Source organism: Cylas formicarius, unplaced genomic scaffold (genome assembly GCF_029955315.1).
Source record: "Cylas formicarius isolate icCylForm1 unplaced genomic scaffold, icCylForm1.1 PGA_scaffold_5__7_contigs__length_24384050, whole genome shotgun sequence".
NCBI lineage: Eukaryota > Metazoa > Arthropoda > Insecta > Coleoptera > Brentidae > Cylas > Cylas formicarius.
The window spans coordinates 20,553,996-20,575,948 of NW_026844341.1; the positions used below are offsets into that span (position 1 = coordinate 20,553,996).

A 21,953-nucleotide genomic window follows, 5' to 3' on the forward strand; every position below is an offset into this window, starting at 1 on the left:
TTACGTGGAGTGTTCAAAAAGTAAGGTGGCTTTTGTAATTTTTTATGTTGGTACACATGTCCCTAACACATTCGCAATTTCAGCCAGTTTGCACGTCTACTTTTACGTTAGGCGTGTTTTGTGCGCTCGGCGATTTTCGGCTGTCAAAAAAACACGGAACAAAGAATTTGCATAACTTTTTTTGTAAAAAATGGAATACAGTGCGGCAAAACACTTGTGATATTGACAAAGGCATATGGTGAATCTACTTTGAGCAAAATAACTGGTACAAAAGCGTTGAAAGAATTGAAAAAACTGGTGTTAAAAAAATCGTTGAATGACTATTAGAGAAGTGGCTGATAAAACTTGAATGTCACCTTACTTTTTGAACACACCCCGTACGTGAAAGTTGGCACAAATAATTAGTTAGTTACAAATACGAAAGTTACGAATTACCAAAAAGTACCAAAGCAAATGGACGAAAACTTTCGAGACAACCCACGTACGTTGATAAAACATGAAACACTTAACACGTATTTTAACGAAATAAGTAGTACGTAAGGATATTATTATTTTAACTCCTTATCTTTTATCCGAGCGGTGATAAATCAAATTTGAAGGCGCCGCCGCCACGTTCTTGGGTAAATAACACAAAACGGTTGTCTCTCACGCAATAAAATTTCTAACCTCACTTTCGCTTTCGACCTTCCACGGACGGGTCATTTTTTTTTTTAATTATTTGTAATTTGTTTTTGACTCGGTCGCCTTGGCGTGACGCAAAATTCATCATCATTTTTTTCTTACCGATTTACACGCGTACGCGGAGGCAAAGAGGTCTCGAGGCAATGAAATTAAAACCCATTGTAAACAAACTAATAATAATTTTTACGATATTTGCTTTATGCAAAGAAACGTACGATAGGAAGAACAAATACAATTTTACAACATTTACCCGCGAAAAAGGACTAATTAATGTCTATAGAAAGGAAACACCAGCAGAAATGGTCGAATGTTTCCAAGTCCAAGACGGTCAAACGGCGGACTTTATAATTTGACAGTCGATACTAGATAAGTGTAATCCGAATACGAATTAGGAAAACGGTGCTTGTTTTAAAGATACTGGACGTACGTCGGTTGCTAAATTTGCACAGGACACACGAATTCCTATGCATTCAAAAGAATATTTTTTATTAACCGGTGAGCATCTTTTGAATATTTTTTTGTCATTACAGCCACCGGCTAAGGTAAAACTTGACGTCTATCAAATATATAGTTATTTAATATTTGTTGGTGGTTCCAATTAACTTATACAATATACTTGCTAATCCCAGAAAAAAAAACAAAATTTATGCCCATACTTGATGAAAGATGGGTGCAACAAATTGGCTAATATCCTTTCACACAGAGGCTTGCGAGAAAAATGGCTCATGCCAAGCTTTTGTGCCAAACTGTATAACTAACCTAATATCTAGGACACTCGCTTGCTCCCAGAACTCTAGTCAACTCTTACATTCGATCGCCTCCGCCTCCGCCATCCTGAGTTGAAGCAAGTAAGGCACTTTCGGCATTTCTAAAATTACATTAACATAATTGAAATTTATATAGTTTCAGTTGTTTCAGTTTAATGTACTACACATTTCTACAAATAGTTTTATTACTAATAACTTCTTTACCTTGTCGCAAATTGCTTTCTTACAAATGCTTGCAACTCCTGTCCTGTATTTGTCTTCCTTAAGATGAATGCACCACTCTCTTCAACTTGTCTGAGCTTCTGAGATATCTTTTTGCGATAATTCGAATACAGAAATATTTATCAGCCCATAAAGGGTTGAATGCTATAAAATATTAAATCAATTTTACCTGGTTTCGTTACACCTTCTGCGTGAATAATACATAACCACCACAGTAGACTGAATTCCTGTTTAAAAAGGTAATAAAATGTTAGTATTAGATTAGATATTAGTATTAGATAAATCAACGAGTTGTCGGTTAAAATAGGTAATAGGTACACAAATCGATTCACAACATCAAAGGGCCTACTACAAGGATGCCCTACATCAACAACGTTGTTTAAAATCTATCTTGAGAGGACGCTAACACAATGGAAAAGAAAATGTCAAGGTATGGGAGTCCCAGTACGCGACGACCACTTATACACCCTAAGCTTTGCCGACGACCAGGTGGTCATAGCCCAGGATGAAGACGACTTGAGTTACATGCTCAGAAAGCTGAAAGAGGAATATGAGAAGGTAGGTTTGGAAATAAACTTCGAAAAGACAGAATATCTAACAACAAAAGAAGGGGAAATCGAAGATTTGGAAATAGATGAAAACACAACCGTAAAAGCAACGGACAAATTTAAATACTTAGGGTGTATAATAACAAAAGATGGATCAACAGAAGAAGAAATCAAATCTAGACTAGGTCAGGGTAGAACATGTATAAAACAACTGAACTCCATTATATGGAACAAGAAATTAACAAAGAAAACAAAAACAACAATATTTAAGACAATAGTAGAAAGTATAATTACATACGGAGCAGAAACCTGGCTATTGAACAAAAAGAACAAATCTAAAGTAACCGCCGTAGAAATGGAATATTGGAGAAGGTGTTGCCAACGAACACGCATGGATAGAATACGTAACGCAGAAATCAAGAGGCAAATGAATGTAGAAAAAGACTTATTAACTACAATAGCAGAAAAACAGCTTAAATGGTATGGTCATGTCAGACGAAGTGACGATAGACGGTGGATAAAGAAAATCACAGAGTGGAGCCCTATGGGACGTAGAAAGAGAGGAAGACCCAGAAGATCGTGGAGGGATGAAATAGATGAAGCCATGGAGGAAAGGGGGTTGGAAGACGGAGATTGGAATGACAAAGATGAATGGAGAGTCTGGTTGAGAGAGGGAAAACGGCGCGAGCTGTAACAAACCCCATATATATATATATATATATATATATATATATATATATATATATATATATATATATATATATATATATATATATATATATATATATATATATATATATATATATATATATATATATATATATATATATATATATATATATATATATATATATATATATATATATATATATATATATATATATATATATATATAAATCATTTTAAATAAGTTTGAAACATGATATCCCTATGAACATCGCTGGCTCTGACCTAAACATTCTGTCACTCGATCATGTATACGTCACGTCTTAGCTGTTGGCGGATCGGTTGTTACAAAAAAAAAACGTGTCAAATAGTGAACTAAATATATATTTTTTTAAAATTTGCAGTAGCATCCGTAAAGAGTTAGATCAAAAAACAGTAGTCCCTCTTGTCTCTTCCTTAATCTCTTCCATCATTCTCATGCATAGCGAAATACCACACAATCAGGGATATTAACGGGAAAAGTAAGAGAACTCCCGTCAAAATATACATGGCATTGACGCTGAGCCATCTTACACATTCTTTTCACAGAGAGTAAACTGTAAACGACAGTTATATATATTTTAAAATTTATTACGAACATTACAATAAATACTGCATGTAAGTGGCACCTAAGTAAAAAGGATCTCGAAAATTTTCTTTGTTCTAGCGACTTATTAATGATTTCAAAAATGCTAAGCACTTATTTGTACCACCTAAGGTTTTTTTGCAAATATTGAAGAAAAAAAGAGTGGAATCCTAGGTCAGTGAAAAAAAACTTTACTCAGACATTTTTCGGTGAAATCTTCGTTTTTTGCTGCGTTATCCGGACATTCGGCTATGTATTTTTAACGGCATATCCTATGTTAACATCCAGCAGTAGTCCACCATCATCATTATGCTTTGGTATCGCCGTTCCATTTCAATATAGTTCACGTGTAAAACAATACTTTCGTAGTTTTCGTCCTTAAAGTTCCCAAGAAACTTATCAATTACTTCTTTAAATGAAACCCAGGCGTTTTTCTCAACATTGGCCATTTTAAAAGTCCTTGTCTTTCCATAATGTTCTTATCTGCGGCCTAACAAAAATACCTTCTTTTATCTTGGCATCAGATATGCGTGGAAAATTTTTAGCACAAATATTTAAAACACTGTCCATTTTGGTCTAGGGCTTTAACAAACTGCTTCATCAAGCCAAGTTTGATATGAAGAGAAGGCAGTAAAACATTTTTTGGGCTCAACTAAGCTATCTTTTAATATATTTTTGCTAGCAGGTGTAAGACTTGTTCTAGAGGGCCCATTCTATTTGAGCTCTTACGCGACTATCCCACTCACAAATAAAGTTGTCCTAGGAGCATGCACGGCACTTTAAGCATCCACTGATGTTCTTGGTAGTTTATTTTCTAAAGAAGTCCTAAATTTTCATACGCTTCTTTTAAATGTACCCAATGTGCAACGGGAACCGAGGCCAGTTCATTACCATTGTGCAATAAAACTTACTTACTTACTTGAATCAATAATAAACAGGCGCCATATGGTACATTTCCTAATTTTGAAACTAAGTCAGGAATATTGCACACTAGCGATCCTTACTGAGTAAAATATTGACAAAACTCTAGTAGTACGACCAATACAAGCAAACTGTGCATAAGCAGCTGCGCCAACTCTGTTGCTTAGCAGAGAAATCTAATATTATCCGGTGTTGCCAAATCACATTTAATTTCATAAAAATCCATTTAAAAATCATGCCTAACATGGAACAAACATATTCATGTCATAGGTATGTATATTAACAAAATAACAATATTAAGATATAGAGCGCTATAAAAAATGACGAGATAGAGCAAAAATATGGCATTATTTGGAAAAAGGGCCCCCAAAAATATACAAATAAGCAAACATCAAAATCGCGGTAGACTTGTGTTATTAAAGACCTAAAACGCTATTCAAGTTGAGTGTTTCCGTTGTTAATTTTTAACTGATTTTGTATTATAATTTGTTGATCAAACGTTTCTCTATTATATTCCGTTTATAATAATAATAAATAGCCTTTACTATAACAAAAAAAACCAATGTACAATATTAATATTTTTCACAGAAAAGTAAATACATAGCTCAAAAGCGGCGCAGTCTACTAACTTTAAATATCTACTCTACTGAGCTATTTATGTAATTAATAAATTAGGCACTACTTATTGAAAAAAAAAAGAATGAACAACAAATAAAATATGAAAAATACCTGCCAAATCGGAAGAACAACAAAACTACTACACAGTGTAGAAAGAAATAATTAGCAATACATTATTAGGAAAACTGTATTTGTAACAAATAAATCTTCGTATCTTTTTTTTAAATGAATATAAATTTAAGTTACTGAATTCCTGTGACAAAGAATTATAAACACGAATCGCGTTGAATGTGAAAGATCTACGAAACAAGGCACTCTGATGATGTGGCATCGTTAGTCTGTGCCTGTATCTTACATTCACAGATTGTATTCCTAGGAGCAAGAAGCTCTCTCAGATCGAGGTTATGGATAATTTTCATAACGAATACCCAAATTTTTTGCTGAATCGACAATGGAAAGTTTAATATTATCTAAGATTTCATTAATATTTTGTTTAAGTTAAGAGAAAGTTCACTAATCCTGTTAAGATCTTGATTTATGAATACCTCTGCATTCATGCTGCTATTAAAATCAAAACTGCATTGCAAGTGTAAATTAAAAAAAAAAAACAGCCCCAAAATGGAACCTTGCGGCACCCCAAAGGAAACTTCAATTTCTTTCGAATATCTGCTATCACAGTATATGTTCTAATATCGATGTGAAAAATACGATTTAATCAGCTCCCGTGAATTAGAGGAAAAACCGTAGAAATTCAGCGTATTAATTTCTTCAGGGTCATTCAAGTTATTTGGAAGAGTAGTGTGTTTTTTTGAGTTAATATTAACATTCTTTAGACCCTCCCAAGCTTGTTTGGAGCTATTAAAATTGCACAAGGAACCTAGATATATCCTCTTTTCCTTTCTTATTGTAGACAATGTACTGTATGAAAACCACCTTATATTTTTGCTGACAATAAAAACGTTTGTATTCTTTTGACTCTGGACTCATTCGTAATTTTAATGTAATATTTTTATGTGTATAATTTTTTAATATATTTAGAAACATATTGTTATTTTTTCCGACGAAATTTCTCTTTCATTTTTCCTTTGTTATGATTTTCGATGACGACGAAAAAAATCGTGTATTTTGGTCGAATTGCTTTCGCAATGTTTATTTAGTTTCTAATAGTATATAAACCCGAAGCGTTTATTTTAACAGGCCGGGAAGCCGGCACTTTTATGGCCCTTTTTGTTCGTTAAATTTATTATTTTCGGGAAACGGCGACGGGCAGAAATAGACGGCCCCGTTCGAATTACCTAGTTTTTTTTTTAATCATTTACGCGAATACCGAAAATAGTGGTCGGAATCGAATAAGTTGACAAATATCAGGATTGAAGGCCGTCTAAATGCTAGATAAACTAAATTTATTGCTTTTCGTATTATTATCAATCTTTTTCGGTATATTTTAACGCGCAGAATGACAGATAACGATGCGAACCTATAAACGGTTTTATTTGTTTCTTTTAACCCCACAGGCTATGGTGATTTATTGGGTTAAGATTATACGACATTGACGAAGGATGTCGCATTATACGCTTTGGAAATTAATTTATTGCGAAATTTTTGGAAAATTATTTCACTTAAAATATATTGGGAAAAGAGAGTTAGATGAAGACTTTTCATATATCGAACAGAGGTCTTTTTTACTTGATGAAAATCCATTTAATAAAATAAATAAGAACTAAAAGTTCAGATTTTCTCGTGACAGTTGTTTCGACAACACCGTGTCTTTATCAAATGTAATATTTACAAACTACCTGCTGCTATATATACCGAAAAAAATACGATAAAACCTTAATTAATGTTGTGAGAATTTAAGTTTAATAATAATAATGGAGAAGTATTTAAATCTAATTGGTCGTTAAACAATACATTTGAATGTCGAATTTTGTTAATCTCCATGGTTTTCAATGAGACATTCAAATGTAAACGTTCAATTAGATAAATTCTCACAGCAACATTAATTAAGAATTTGAAATTCAAAAATAAAAACTCCAGTAAGAAATTGACGCGGACGCCACTGGAATTGATAAGTTTAATTCGTTTGCAAATCGATTGAAATAACGTTGTCAATTTTCAACCAAATCGGTTTTATTTATAGTAGGTGTGGTTTTCAAAAAGTTCTGTACTGATGATTAGTGTGAATCGAGCCATGTTTCATCTACCACTACCACTTGCTTTTTGGCAATTTTCCGCTATTTAAATCCTTTTTGTTATTTTAACTAACTAAGTGGCTTCATCTTCTTCTGCTTTCCGTTTCGGTGTATCCAAAGCAGGCACAATATGGTTTCCTTTTTATAATATCAATCATTAGTAGGTTTCTTTGAAAGCCACGCTACATAACGGAAAGATTGGTGTGATATACTCCTAAAAATAATTTTCGAAACACACGGTAAAACGGGTGATTCAGTACTACCACTGTTATCAGCCAACACGTGGTCGACATATATATTTGGGACACGCTTTATATATATAATTCTGAATCTCATCTGAATAAATTGTAAGATATTTCTTTCATTTTATTTATCTTGTATATGGATGCCATTAGTGTTGAGACTGGACAACTGACGACTTCTTCATTGACCAGCCAGAAAATGTTTTAAATAACATTTTGCGATTATTTAGTAATAATGTTTGTGATATCTAATTTACCTGTAACCCTCTTCAAGGAATATCCGAATACGATACTTGGCGATTCGAGGAATCCCGATAATAATATTGACTCTATTTGATTCCCAGGACCACGCAAATGCTACATAAATATAAATTCCATAGTATTTTTAAATTTATTAACCATAGATATTATTGCAAAAACCTTTGCGACTGAAATGAGTACGTTAAATTTCAATAGTTTAATACGCAAACGGAGACAGAGACCACTAAATTGCCCCTAGCCGACATCGGCCGTCTAGCCTAATACCCCAAATCATCTCGCTAATCTTTTACGTCAATCATTCTCGACCATCTAGTAGGCAAATTATCCAATATCGTATGCGTTTTCGCTAAATTTTCTACGATTAGCCCCCCGCGGGTCCTAAATATTTAATAATTTAATGTCCAAGCCTGCGCACCCGAACCATGCACTCACGAAGTGCTATCGAAACACATAACAAGTGAATAAATCAATTTCAGCTTTGAAATATTAGAGGCCCTGCCTATGCTAATGGTACAGGAACTCGTGAAGCAACTATGTCTGTTCAATATGCGCATGCGCGAGATTTTAAATATTGTTTTTAACCAATGGCAGCTCCAATTGCATTGTCTCACGTTCGACCCATAAGACCTTGCGGCTTCCAACAACCAACATGGCCGCTGGCAGGTCGTCAATTTTTGGATGCTGCATTTTTAGGCCAGTATTTTCTCAAAATATGTCCAAATCCCATTAAATTTTCAGGCGACAAACGAATTAAGGTGTAGAAATCGCTATAGCCACGATAAAGTCTGTTCATAGATATAAGGAAGTGACTAACTGATACGAATTAAGGAGAGACCCGGGCAAGCAGTAAGAATGAAATATGGCCGAACAGGTCCGTACTTTGCTTAGAATTTAATTATTTGGGGTTTTGTTAGGAAAGATACTAAACAATATTTATGTATGTATGTATTTATGTTTAAATCTAAAATAAAATTACAGATTATTTTTATTACCTACTTAAATTACTTCAAATTATTCACATAATGTATCAGTATCACTATCGCTATCATCGCCTGTTCTAATTATTATTTGCAATATGGATATGATTGTTCTGCTTTTTCTATATGTTTAACAGAATTTGCCTAACTTTGTGGAGAGATGTTAAAAACTTCGGTTTCTATAAGTTTGAGGACATTGGAGTTAACAGTTGGTGCCCAACATGTTCATTGGGATTAAATATACAGTGGTAAGGTGGAAGCCTTAAAACTGTATGCCCTAGATTTTTTCCATAATTATCACAGACGTATTCCTTTTGTAAGTTCAAGCTTTGTAGAGACTCAATTAATTGCTTTTTGGTATAATCTTCGTGAAAATGAATGTCGTTATTATACATGTAGTTTTGGATTATTGCTTTTGTGTCACATGAGGAGGAATATTTGAAACTAGTTTGTTTTTAAACCAACTTTCAAATAAATCAGCGGTGGTGTCTTCATGCTAATGCAGAGAAGAATCTTTAATATTTTTCGCAGACCGAGAAAGTCCATTTGGAATCCAATCAACTTTAGAGCCAGCACGCAGCACAATTCTTTTACCTCTTTTTGAGGGCACGTTTGTTTTACATTTGTCAGTTGAGTGAACCCAACCCTTTTCTGGGGTATCATAAATGTCGAATCAGTAAATACAAGTAAATAATTGTCCTTTGTTGTTCTCTGTAACGCCTAATTTTTTCTAGATATTCCAGTCGCCATTTCCGAATTCTAAAAGATTCCATTAAAACTTGCCTTTTTTCAATTTTTTTAAAATAAAAAAAATAAAAAAATAAAAGATATCTAATGTAGGCACGCTTTGTTCCTCATATAACTGGTAAATTTTACGCCGTATTATATCTCGATCACTTTGATCTACACTCGAGAAAATGTCAGCATCGCTTCTTTTTTCCTCGCTGAAATGGGATTATTCACAATTTTCCATACAGTTGATGTTGGAATTTTCGTCAATGTGGCCGTTTCTTCTAAAGATGCTTGCTTGCTGGCACTACGATCAATGAGAGTCAAATAAACATTGTTTATAACTTCCTTAGTGTCAATAGAATAGTGTTTTCTACATTTGGGCGGGATCATCTCCTGAGATACACTAGACTCGCACATATTTTGCATAATTCGAACACGATTCAACACACGCTGTATTACACACGAAATAAGAATGATTACTAATAAACTTAAACTAAGTAGTATACCAAACCAAAGAATATTAAACAAAGGTAGGTATAAAATTATTGTCTATTACAAACCACAATTTTACCTGAATTTAAATTCTGAAACTTTAGGTAATAATCTTGTCTCATTGTGTGTTAATGACCACCCTTGGATAATCCCATTCAAAAACAATTGGTTACTTTCTTATATCTATGAACAGACCATACCACCTAATTTTTCCCGAATTTGGGTCTGTAAATCGGCGCAACAGTTTGTTTTTATAGAATTATTTGGTTTAATCTCTATTGAAAATGTAAATAAAGTCGAATTCACGAAATGTGACTGTAAAAGTGTAAATATAGCTTTGAGGTACTAGATATCGCACTGGAAACATCTAAGTGAAAAAAGTGTTCAACAAACACCTCGTATATTCTTTCATCACAAGTCTACTAATTGCAGAATGTTTCGCCTCCCAAATATATAATTATGACAATTTCGTTAAGAAAATGTAACAAAGAACCAATTAGCCTTAAATGTAACAGAATTAACATTACCAAACCCTAAAAAGTGTCGCTTATTGTCTCAAAATTAAAAAAATATATATTTTGCTAGCCAAAAATTCCCTGTTAAAAATATTTTTAAATATATTTAAAAGCTAAAAAGACATGTAGAAATTGCATTGCATTCACACAATAATTTAGCTATATTTTATTGCAATTTCGATTCAAATGTAAAAACCAAAAATTACTTTTCAAGAAATGCTCGGGATTTTTTAAAAGTGTAAGCTGGCATGAAACATTCGAAAAGGAAGATGTCCTATTAAGAAACATTTTTTCCAGATGCACACTCCAGGCTGGCTTTTTGTAGACAAGATTGTGGTTTATGCCACAACTAGGACTTACCTTTAATTGTAATATCATTTTATATAGTGTTTTATTAACTCCTTTGGTTAGTACAAATAAACACACGAATTATTTAATAAGACCCTTATTGAAAAGAATAAAATACATTGTTACAGTAATGTATAAAAATAGTATTTTTTTTAAATAGCAAAATAATATTTATTTTTTATTTGCGCAATGGCATCCGACATAAGATGCTTCACTTTTACTTTTTTCAAGGAACTTTAATATTACTTGATTTGAGAGGATCACCACATAAAAAAATTGCAAAAAAGAAGATGAAAGCAATAAAAAAAATGTTCATTTATAATACGTTAAAATATTGTTAATTATTCGTACAATAACTGCAGAACAAATCTCATTAACTGTAAATTCGAAACAAAATTTAAATCAGAAGTACTTGTTGACAATATGTTACTGGAAAGAAATTATTATTTTGACTTGTTGGAAATAAAGCCCAAAAGCTTGCTAAACTAAAAAATAAAATGTAAATTGAATGACAGTACCTGGATAAATGGATTATTATATCAATCATAGGAAACAGACAAATCTGCGAGTCTACAAAAAAAAATGGGATAGAGAACATGGATCAGTCCCATAACTTGTCCAAAAACTTGTTCTACTAAATAGTTATTGACCGGGAGGTAGGGTATTCACGAGCCAAACAAAATAGTCGGAGACTAATCCCTTATTCTTCCCAAGTTGTGCATATAATATTTTTCCTACTCAAATTGTCCCGAATCCAAAAAGCAGATTTACAAAATCATTATTTATTGATAGAACTGTTTATTTTTAATCAGTGTTAAATTATATGTGTACCTCCCTAAGGAGGTAGGTGACCTACAAAGATATATCATGTTTAAATTCTTCTTGTTGCAGCTGAACTGATTCTGGCAATTCCCCACTTCTCCAATTACGTTTTCCATAAGCGTGATGACAAACGAAAACTTTCCCACATTGAAGTTTACAAGGATTTGGAATTATCAAGGAGTATTTCTTGTGATTGTTCTAGTAAAACTTGCAGCTTAATTGTTTTCTTATATTTCCTGTAATTCTTGAACACTACAACATATTACCCAAACATCTTTTCTATGTAGCTATTTAAGTGTACCTTCCAGTTTGTTAAATCACTCGGGTTTGTTTAAGATCCTATTTTCCACACTTGTAATTTCGTAAAGGGGCAAGTATTGAAAGCACAAATTATACAATATTGTGAGTGGGAGTCCTATAGAAACCACTTTTAAATCTTTTAAATTAACTTGTACATAAAGCAACACTTACCCATATATAGGCACATTCTTTTCCTAAGAGTTTTGACCACAAACACAAGTTTTTCACAAAAACACGAAAAAAGTACGGAGAGAATCATAACCTCAAAAAACGTAAATAATAATACTGCAGACCGTTATTCTCTGGCTATTGCAATTCTTAGCTCGGCGTTGCCAATTATATTCGGATTCCAGAGACTGATTTTGGTTAGTTGAAAATTAGTCAATTTTTTCAGAAAATTTACGCCAATGTGACAACTCAGTTAGTTGGGGGTGACGAATGCGCAAAAGATCCGCACCTTCTCTACGAAAATATCATAGCCCCTTTTTACCGTAGTATTATATCTTATATGGTTAAACCAAACATATAGATATTTATTTTATTGTAAATTTGAATACAACCCAAAAATGTTGTGTCATTCTGGGAGGTTTTCGAAAATAAAATCTATTATTATCTTTCTAGAAAATCTCTAGGTAAACAAAATTTTATCGCTACGTCTGCAAGTGATTATAAACACCATTTTCTTTTCTTGAGTAAGACAATTGTACGAAAAAACGTAAAACTTTACGTTTATAATTTAATGACCATACAGGTTGACCTAAAAACCACAACACAAAACGATTTTTTTTTTGGGTTAAACAATTCATACGTGCAAAACTTTTATTGGTTTGAATGGCGACACATCGTACCGCGTCCCAGTGCAAAATATAACGTTAAAATTATTATCTTTTTAGAAAATCCTTTAATACCTGTTTCCGCAAGTGAGCCGTAAACACAATGAGAAGGCAATGCACGAGTGCAAATCGTTTATGCGTTATAATGGCGTTAAGTCGTACACGGTGTCCTAAAAATGTGCCAAATATAATGTACAAAAATTATATTCATTTCGGAAAATCCATAGGCAAATAAAATTTAACAAGTACGCCTGTAATTCTGCCAGGAGCGCCATATTTTTCTTATGGCCAGACGAACGTAAAACTAAATGTTATAATCTTAAAAATGCGCAAAGAGTAATGTTTTTTATAGTTATGTTACGTTACATTTTATTACATATTACATATAGGCAATTTTGTGTTAGATACGTATATGTATTAAATACTGCGTCATCCATAGTTCGGGGCCCACGTAGCTCTACACTATCATATTTAAGTTTAAAATTTCCACGTATTTTTAAAACTTCTTTAGGTTTTTTTAATTTGCAAGGAACACATTTTAATTTATCATCAGTCATTGTAGCACAATTTCGTTAAAGACATTAAAAATAACAGCAACTAGTACACCAATATGACTAAACTGACGCCATCTTGACTAAAAACAGCTGCTGTACTTTTCCAACATGCCCATTCACTTTTCACTGTTAGATCGGTCTGGCTGAAGGTTCAACAATTTAAATAATGTTTCGCAAATTGATTTTGGGTTTTCAGATATACACATAACATCATATCAAAATTTGAGCCATACTATTTTGAAATTTTTTTTTTAATTAAAAATCGGCATTTGGCACAGCTTAAACAACAAGATTGCTTTCGAAAACTCGTCGCTGGGCGGGGCAAATTCGAAGCATCTTTGTATTTCAAAAAGCAGTCGCTTTGCGGTTTCTTATCAAAAAAGGGAAGTATTGTTTTTCTATCGTGCTTCTGCGGACCACAATGGAACTTTCGCAAAATCGATGTAACCATATTGTGCATACACCCAGTATAAAGCGTCTTTAACGTATCGCCAAACTTCAAATTCACGGCAAATATAAGAATTTGTACAAATGATAGCCATTTCCATACGTATCTCGCGCACCCTGTATGATAGACGAAATTTGAAACTCTCTCTCGACACAATTTACGATACTGCTTAAACCAAATGTCTTATAATTTCTCATTTGCGGCTAATAATTTACCCACGAAAACAGCAATTTTTAGAGACTTTGTGATTTATTGCCCATAATCGACACACCCCGTATATAATTGAAAAAATTTGGCTATAGAGGTTATAGCCCTGGATGGAGTAAATGGTTTCCGAGAAAATAAGTATTTTCTGAAACCATGCAGTGCGCCTTAATAAACAATGGACTTGACTGACCCCGAGGAATACTGATTTTCATATGGATTTTTTCAAATATCTCGAACAGCGTGTGTTTGTAGCCTTTGATGCGGTCTATGACACTGTTTGAACCGATTAGCCATATTTTTTATTATTTTTTATTTGCGTTTAATAATTTACTCCTGAAAAGAACAATTATGTCTTTTACATTGTTGTCTATAAATAGAAAACCCTGTATATAATCGAAAAAATGCCAGAAATAAATGTTTTACCAATGGATATTCTGAGTCTGATGGTTAAAGAATTTTGGCGATTTGGTAAATGGTTAGTTTGTTAGTTTGGAAGCCAAAATAAGAAAAAAAAAAATTAAAATTAAAAAAAAATAAGTCGATATTTTTGCGAAATTGGACACTTAAATTTCTTACATGAAAACCTGAAATACATAAGTTTTATATACAGAGCCAAATCTTGTGCGCCTTTTCGTTCAAGATTTTTTTGGTTTGATAAACGGTTTTCGAGAAATGAATTTTTTGGTAGACCTTTGCAAATGCGATTTATTATTTTTTTAAAATATTTATTTTTTATATATATTTTTTATTTATATTTATAAAATGGCTATGTTTTTTTTTTAAATTCTAGATGCAAGTGATATTCTACCACAACCAGAGCGGTGAGGCGGCGTTCACCGGCGATTTGAAACAAAAAGAGGTGCACCGAGCGATTACCCTTCACCCCGTCAAGCATCCCCGTCAAATGGTCCGGCTCCACAACTATATTAACGTACGTGTAAAAGTTGTCGACCTGCAAATCGCTCGGTATATCTATATTAATCCCGAGTACGTCGGTTTATGTTTACACGCTACCCCCCCTTCCACAACGGTAGTTTTTTTTCTTAAATTAATTTTTCCGCTGAAATTTCAAGGTCCCGTTTTAAAAATAGGAAACTGCAAAATGTAAGCCCCGTATACAGGAGCGCGGGTATCGACAATCTATCGATATCAGGCCGCGAACCTGAAAATACAAAATTATAGGTTATAGTAACCAAAACGTCACTATCGCTGTTGCAGAATTGATAATACTACAAGAGCAGTGGTATATAAATTGCAAGAAACGATTGAAATATTTATAGCTGAACGTGAGAATGATCGATTATTTGGGAAAGTCCTAAAACGTAGTCTAAATCTTTTTCGACGCGTGTCGACTGGAAAAACCCGCTTTCTTTATTTATGACGATTTAAATACGAGGAATCCAAAAATTCGTCGGAAAAATAAGTGTTGTTTCAATATAAACGCAGCTTTATTTTTAATCTGATTTTACTTGAAAACGGAGCCTAACGGCACTTACCCTGTAGTAGTAACTAAACGAAAACCATATAGGTTTCTTTGATGTTTTGTCAGTTACGGCATTATTTATTGTTAGTAACCTCCAAACGCTGCAGATTTTTGCCTATACTGAATGTTCCGATCGAGTAAAGGAATTTTCTAATTTTTAAAAAAATTGCTATGCAACTTTCGATTCGAGTTTCAACTCCATCTAGGGACGAAACTTTAACCTCCTGTCAATGTTCAAAAAGATATTTTACCATACTTTACGATTTTCGAAGGAAAAACTATATTTTGTGGGCTAACGAAAACCGCCAAGTATTAAGACCGAGGAAGATTTAAAGCTGGAACAACTTAAAAATTATCAGGCTTTAAAAAAATCGTAACAGAGAACAGATTTTTTTTAATTTATTTTTTTCTCGAGTTTAGCACGAAATTAATAATAATAGTAACATTTATTATTTACTATGGATACACAAAATACAAAACACATGGACTGTATATGGTATCAAATTTGAATAGTCAAAAATAAATATAATAAAATAAACGCCGGTGTAATACTAGATCAAACAAACTTGTCTGTAATGAAGTTCGATCGTCTGCTTTTTTTGTGTGTCGAATTGGAATTTGGCTATACCTTTATTGATAACCATTTGACGCAATTACCAAAATAACACTTTAGGTATCCTACTAAAACCTGTGTAAAAATATTAAATTAATTCAAATCAAACCATTAGAAACATATTTATATGAACCTTAAGAGCTCACAATGGCTTCCGTGCAACTATATATACTCTGGACGAGCTTTTTATAAAAAACTGCGATGGGCTGAGAATTTTTAGACCAACTGTAAATATACTTTTTATATCCACTAGAGAAGTGGACACGTGTCGCTTTGAGTGAGAACCAAATTGCTCTATGTCAATTCCCGCAACTTGTCTTATTCCGCAATCCATCGTGAAATCGATTGAGATGATGCGTTATGATGAGGTCTGTTGAAGTACAGCAGTAATTTATTACAAGAAACGGCAGAACGAAGTGGTTTTGTTTTTTGAAACTGTACAGAAGCGACCGCTTAAAGCATATCCAATTTACAGGAAATAAGCTTTAAGGAAATTGTTTTGGTATTCAAGGTTCTAAGGTAGGGCCGATTCCCATGTATTTGTATACCTTGGTCTACTTAATTGCACTTAAAAATCGCCTTATTCTATTGTCTTTCTCTATTTATGGTCCAAGAATCAAAGCTGCAGATCTATGAGAGTTAAGGGTATCGTCAGCAACCTCTCAAATTCTTCTTGGAGGAACTCTATAATAAGCGGAATAGAGGTAACAAAACAACTCTGCTTCATTAGACCACAAAAAACGCCACCACAACTTAGGTGCTGTTATCGGAGCTATATACACATTTAAAGCGAATGCTGACACCTCACGTGATTGTAATGCTGATGTAAAAGCAAATCTATGTTAAGCTGAACGTAAGTTGAAAGGCGTTTATGAAGAGCTGCAAAAATCGGAAACCAAGGTTGCGTAGACCAATAGACCTTCGGCGTTATCACGAATAACTTTTTGTAAGACTCGTAGAATTAGAGAAAAATGAGGAAAAGCCCCTTCCAATCTAAAGTAAAGGCATCTACCCAGAAAGCGTCGGGATCGCGATGCCAAGAAATAAATACTAAAATATTTGGTATTTAATTCCCATTCCGCTCCAAAATTATTCTTTCGCGATTAATTATTACATGAAGCAAAAATATAAAGGTTTTTCTTTTCACACCAATGCTAGACATCTGAAGAAAGTTTGTTCAATCTGGGGATTTGGATACCTCCAAACCGATTAATATAGGTAATGGCGGTTGTGTTACCTATTCGTATACTTAGACCACAAATAAAGTGCTTTTACAACCGACCCCGTGATTAACTTTGCCTACTGTTTATTACTCCAAAGCCGACCCTTACCCGTAACCATTCCAGGACCATCATATCTACCTACACTAACAAGCGGAATATAAGTATTTTTTCAAGCTTTTTCGACGAGCAATTCTTGAAACATGTACATAAAAAATAGTACAAAGTAGCAATTTAGTACGTTCTAGTTCATTACATTTCTACAAAGTATCATTATTAACATACAAAGTACTAAATATAATAGTAATAAATTATCAGTCACTTAAAAATTCGTCAATTCTAGGGTTAAAACATTATTTACTTCATAAGCGTCGTAGATTATACGAATAATTTGATCTGCGTCTTGTTGTTTGAAAACTGGCGAAGTACAAGCATCTTCTCTCACCTTCCTCTTGGCTATCCCATTTGCAACAATTTTTCTTACAGTTGACTTCGAAACTTTGATCATGTCACTTGTTTTTATTGCTGCTGCTACTTCCACTTCTAAATTTCTTATAAAATTGTAAAACATTCAAAACAGTTTGTTTAGCATCCGTTTTTTTATATCCTGAGGTAGTTCGTCTTCTAAGTTAGGTTCGTAAAATACTTGTCAAAACAATAAATGCACTATATTTTTGGTCGTATTATAACTGAATATTACGCATTAGCAAAACATTTTAATGCCTTTAGTTGTAGATAATTAATATGTGCGCTGCTCTCATTTAGTTCTCATATTTGACAGCCAATTTCATGGCCAGCTTGGTTGTTGCTAAAATCGAAACGAATGCAAATTACAATGTTTGTTAGGAAAAAATGGTATCCTGTAGAAAAATAAAAATTTCGAAGTAAAAAACAGCAAGGTCGAAAGAAAGCGATATTTAGGGCACAGACGCAGTACAGAAATGAATAAAATTATATTTAAAATTTAAAAAAATGTGTACAAAGTAATTGTAATGCGGTAGGTCGCGCACGCACCAGGCGATATTCAATATAGGCTCCCCTCTTGCACGTGTAAAACTGTTTAAAAATAGCAGCCGATCGCTTGAATAAACAGATCCATATAACGATAATAAGTTCGCCGAGAAAGGAGACGAATTAATTATTTCGAATAAAAAGGCGACTCGGGCGCCCCTCTGCTTCTCGCGGTTGACGGACTATATTAACGATACGCGAAACCGTTTTCAGGGTCTCAAGGTGCAAGACGCGTTGCAGAGCAGCCTACTTTTGCACCGGGACATCGTCCAATCGATGGCCGAATTGGGCTACAGAATGGACCGATTGGAGCACGCCCAATTGGCTCCCGGATTGGAACTGTTTCCACGGAAAAAGGGCCAGCCTGACTATCTGGGAGACAGCGGCTTATTGGGTCAGTAAAATCTATATACTTCAACCAGAAATATAGTGCTTTTACAACGGACCCCGGAATTAACTTTGTCTACTGTTTATTACTATAAAACCGCAGCTCCTCACCCGTAACCATTCTAGGATCGTCCTAGGAATTTATCTACCTACACTAACAAGCGGGTTATAACTATTTTTTCAGTCTTTTTCGCCGAGCAATTCTTCACACATGTACATAAAAAAATTAGTACAAAGTAACAATTTATTCTGTTCTGTTCTGTGTCAGTCATACGAAAATACCACCCCGCAGCACAATGCCTAATCAAATTTTAAACGGTCCATTTAGGTTTCAAATAAAAATTTCAAGTTTTTACAAATCTTCGTTACGGTCCATCTCAGGGAAAATCTATTTAATGCACAATAAACATCTGTTGGGTTGGGTTTTACCACAGACCTGTCAAATTCTCGGGCTAAGGTACTGTAAGATACTTAAATCGTCAAAGCAACAAATGCACTATATTTTTGGTGATATTATACCCATTTTGCTTATAGAGGGTGTTTCAAAAAATATACGCCAACGCTCGCCTAGATACTCCTTCTAAAAAAAAGAAAAAACATTCATATATGTAATTTTGCTTTATCTAAATGAAAATTACATTTGCATTTACATTTTTCTTTATTTACTTTGCATGCAAGGTACAACTTTTTCAGTCTTGAGTTGTATTCATATCATGCCTCGGTTTCAAGCGGAAAAATTAATAAAACGTATCTTTTTAAACATTTATTTTTAACTCTCTTTTGGCATATATTTTGTGAACGACCCTGTATATACAGGATTTGTAATCTATTTTGGGCGAAAGGCCATCGAAATAATGAGTAAAATTCCGGTCCGCCTTAACCTAAATCTATGTGCCACGGTTTTCTGTTTAAGTATAACTTTCCTTTCTTTTTTAAGTTTAAAATTTAAAACTGTTTTATAATAAGCCGTAAACTTAGTAACAATGTAACATTAAATGTTATTTCTTTAACTTTCAACATCGGTAAAGTGATATACCTTCACATGACCTCAGAAACAAATCTCTATTTTTCTCTCGCGCGCAGGAGTGCCGGTGAGCATCAACAGGTACCAACCCCGTAACCTGGGCGACGTGCTCGAATGGGAGCTGATATCGAAAACGCTGTACTCGCATCGTGACCTGAACCCTCGAAAGCGCATCGGATCGTCGCTGAAAGAGGGACTCGGCGACGTCATCCGAGAGGTAACATTTGATCGGAAACATTAATCATTTGTCACTTAGGTTTCCAACGAAAACACCCTTTTCTAAGGGCGGAGCCTCTTTATTTTATTTAATTAATTATTTTAATTATGATACAAAAATAAAAAATGACGTTTTGTGCTTATTAATGGAACGCTTTTTGAACTTTTTCAAACTCTAACAAGATGTGTTATATGATATCATATTTATTGGGAAGTCCCAAATATTTTAGGTGCCAAGAGAAGCGTCTAGCAGTTTCATATAGCTGCATCAGGCTGCTAGATATAGATAGTTGCGCTGATAATATGGGCACGTCTCAAAAAACTAAAAATGATTATATGCGCATGCGCAAAGCCTTAACTGTGTTTCGACCAATAAGACCTTGCGTAGTTCAACATGGCCGCTGACAGTTCGGCAACTTGACAGTTTTCGATTTGAATATAGCATGTTTTAAAAATATTAATATTAAATTAAAAATAATTATGGCCCTTATATACTTTTTGCACATTTTATGTAACTTTTTTACGTTATCATAAACAAGAAAGAAACTAGTCACATAAAAATACTTAGCAGGTGGCAGTTTAAGGTCAATTAAGTAAAATCAAATCTTAATTTTTTTCATTGATAACCTATTTTAAAAACTTTAATAACGGGAACCTTATTCAGCCTTAGCATGGCATGGCATGGCATGGTATGCTTCAAATAATGAATAAAGTAAAATAACCCCAAATTAATAGGTACAAAAAGTCCCTATTATCCAATACCTATGTGAATTGTCTATTTATATTATTAATTACAATATTTTAATTGTGTTATTAAATTAATTTCTAATATAAAATACTTTAAATAGGGTCTACGTAAAAGCGTGACAGAATTCGACGCTGCCATAAAAAGCTCGGCTCGTTCTAGCGGAACAATTTCTAATGGAATTTCGTGTTCTAGTCAACGACCTCCCCTTACCCCGCGAAGCAGCGCCTTTCGTTTATAACTTTTTTTTTTCTGTCGTCGCAGATAATGGAACAGATCAACTCTTACTCGAAACAGAGGGGTCGGGTGATCGACTTCAAGGAGATCCTCTACGGCTACTGGAGGCTCGATCCCGTCCACGGCGCCGATCTAATCCTCGACCTCCTGCTCGTCTACAAAAAGTACCGCGGCCACAAAATGACCGTCCAAGTCAGGCGACACGCTTACGTGCAGCAAACCTTTACCGGTAGAGTTCTCCAAACGATATACCGTTTTTTTTTTAAGTCTAACCGCAGGCCTACCTCAATTGGGGTTCTCTTGATAAATACATTCCTCGATTATTATTAGTCCATGCAGTGAAAAATCCATTATTATTTTAAATTGTTTATTATATTATAATGTTTAATATAATATTATATTATAAGTGGAGGAGTAAATTTAGTTATATAACAATGTTTGAATATTTATACAAAAAAGTTATTCTACATCAATCACTATCGTCACTCGACTCGTGGTATCGTGGCTATCAAACCAGGTTTTAGAAAGAATTTCTTGGATTCCATCAAAACCTGTCTCTTATTGATGGTTTTGCAATAATGTACGAACGCAAGCAAAGTCTCTTGGCAACAGCTTCTTATATGTGCTTTTAACTCGGACCAAATAATCTCAATCGGGTTAAATATACAATGATATGCGGGTAATATCAAGATTTCCCACCCACCATCCTTGTTTTACTATGTCGTGTCGAATTACATTTCACCGAAATATACTATTAAATAATAATCCACTTTCCATTGCGAAATTCTTTGAGATTCTATTAGCACTTGACGTCTATTAATTGTTTGGAACTGAAAATCCATTTTCTTCAAAAAGTACGCAACGACCCTTTGCCTGTCAGTACTTTTTTATTCACGTCTTCTAAGGTTAAAACACTTCACTTTATAAGCGTCGTAGATTATACGCCTAATTAGATCTACTGTTCTTTAAAAAATTCGCGAAGTACCAGCATCTTCTCTCACTTTCCTCTTGACTATCCCATTGGCAACAATTTTTCTTACAGTTGA

The 21,953-nt window shown here is 33.9% G+C and overlaps 1 protein-coding gene across 2 annotated transcripts in view; it reads left to right on the plus strand.

Annotated features, from left to right (window-relative positions):
• LOC132701851 (chondroitin sulfate synthase 1) overlaps positions 1–21,953 on the plus strand; it is a 29,105-nt gene that overhangs the window by 5,453 nt on the left and 1,699 nt on the right. For both annotated transcript variants that reach the window (XM_060670096.1, XM_060670097.1), the window contains exons 2-5: positions 14,762–14,902; positions 18,512–18,692; positions 19,769–19,926; positions 20,935–21,136. In XM_060670096.1, the coding sequence (XP_060526079.1) occupies positions 14,762–14,902; positions 18,512–18,692; positions 19,769–19,926; positions 20,935–21,136 (682 nt within the window). The remainder of the gene's footprint in view (positions 1–14,761; positions 14,903–18,511; positions 18,693–19,768; positions 19,927–20,934; positions 21,137–21,953) is intronic.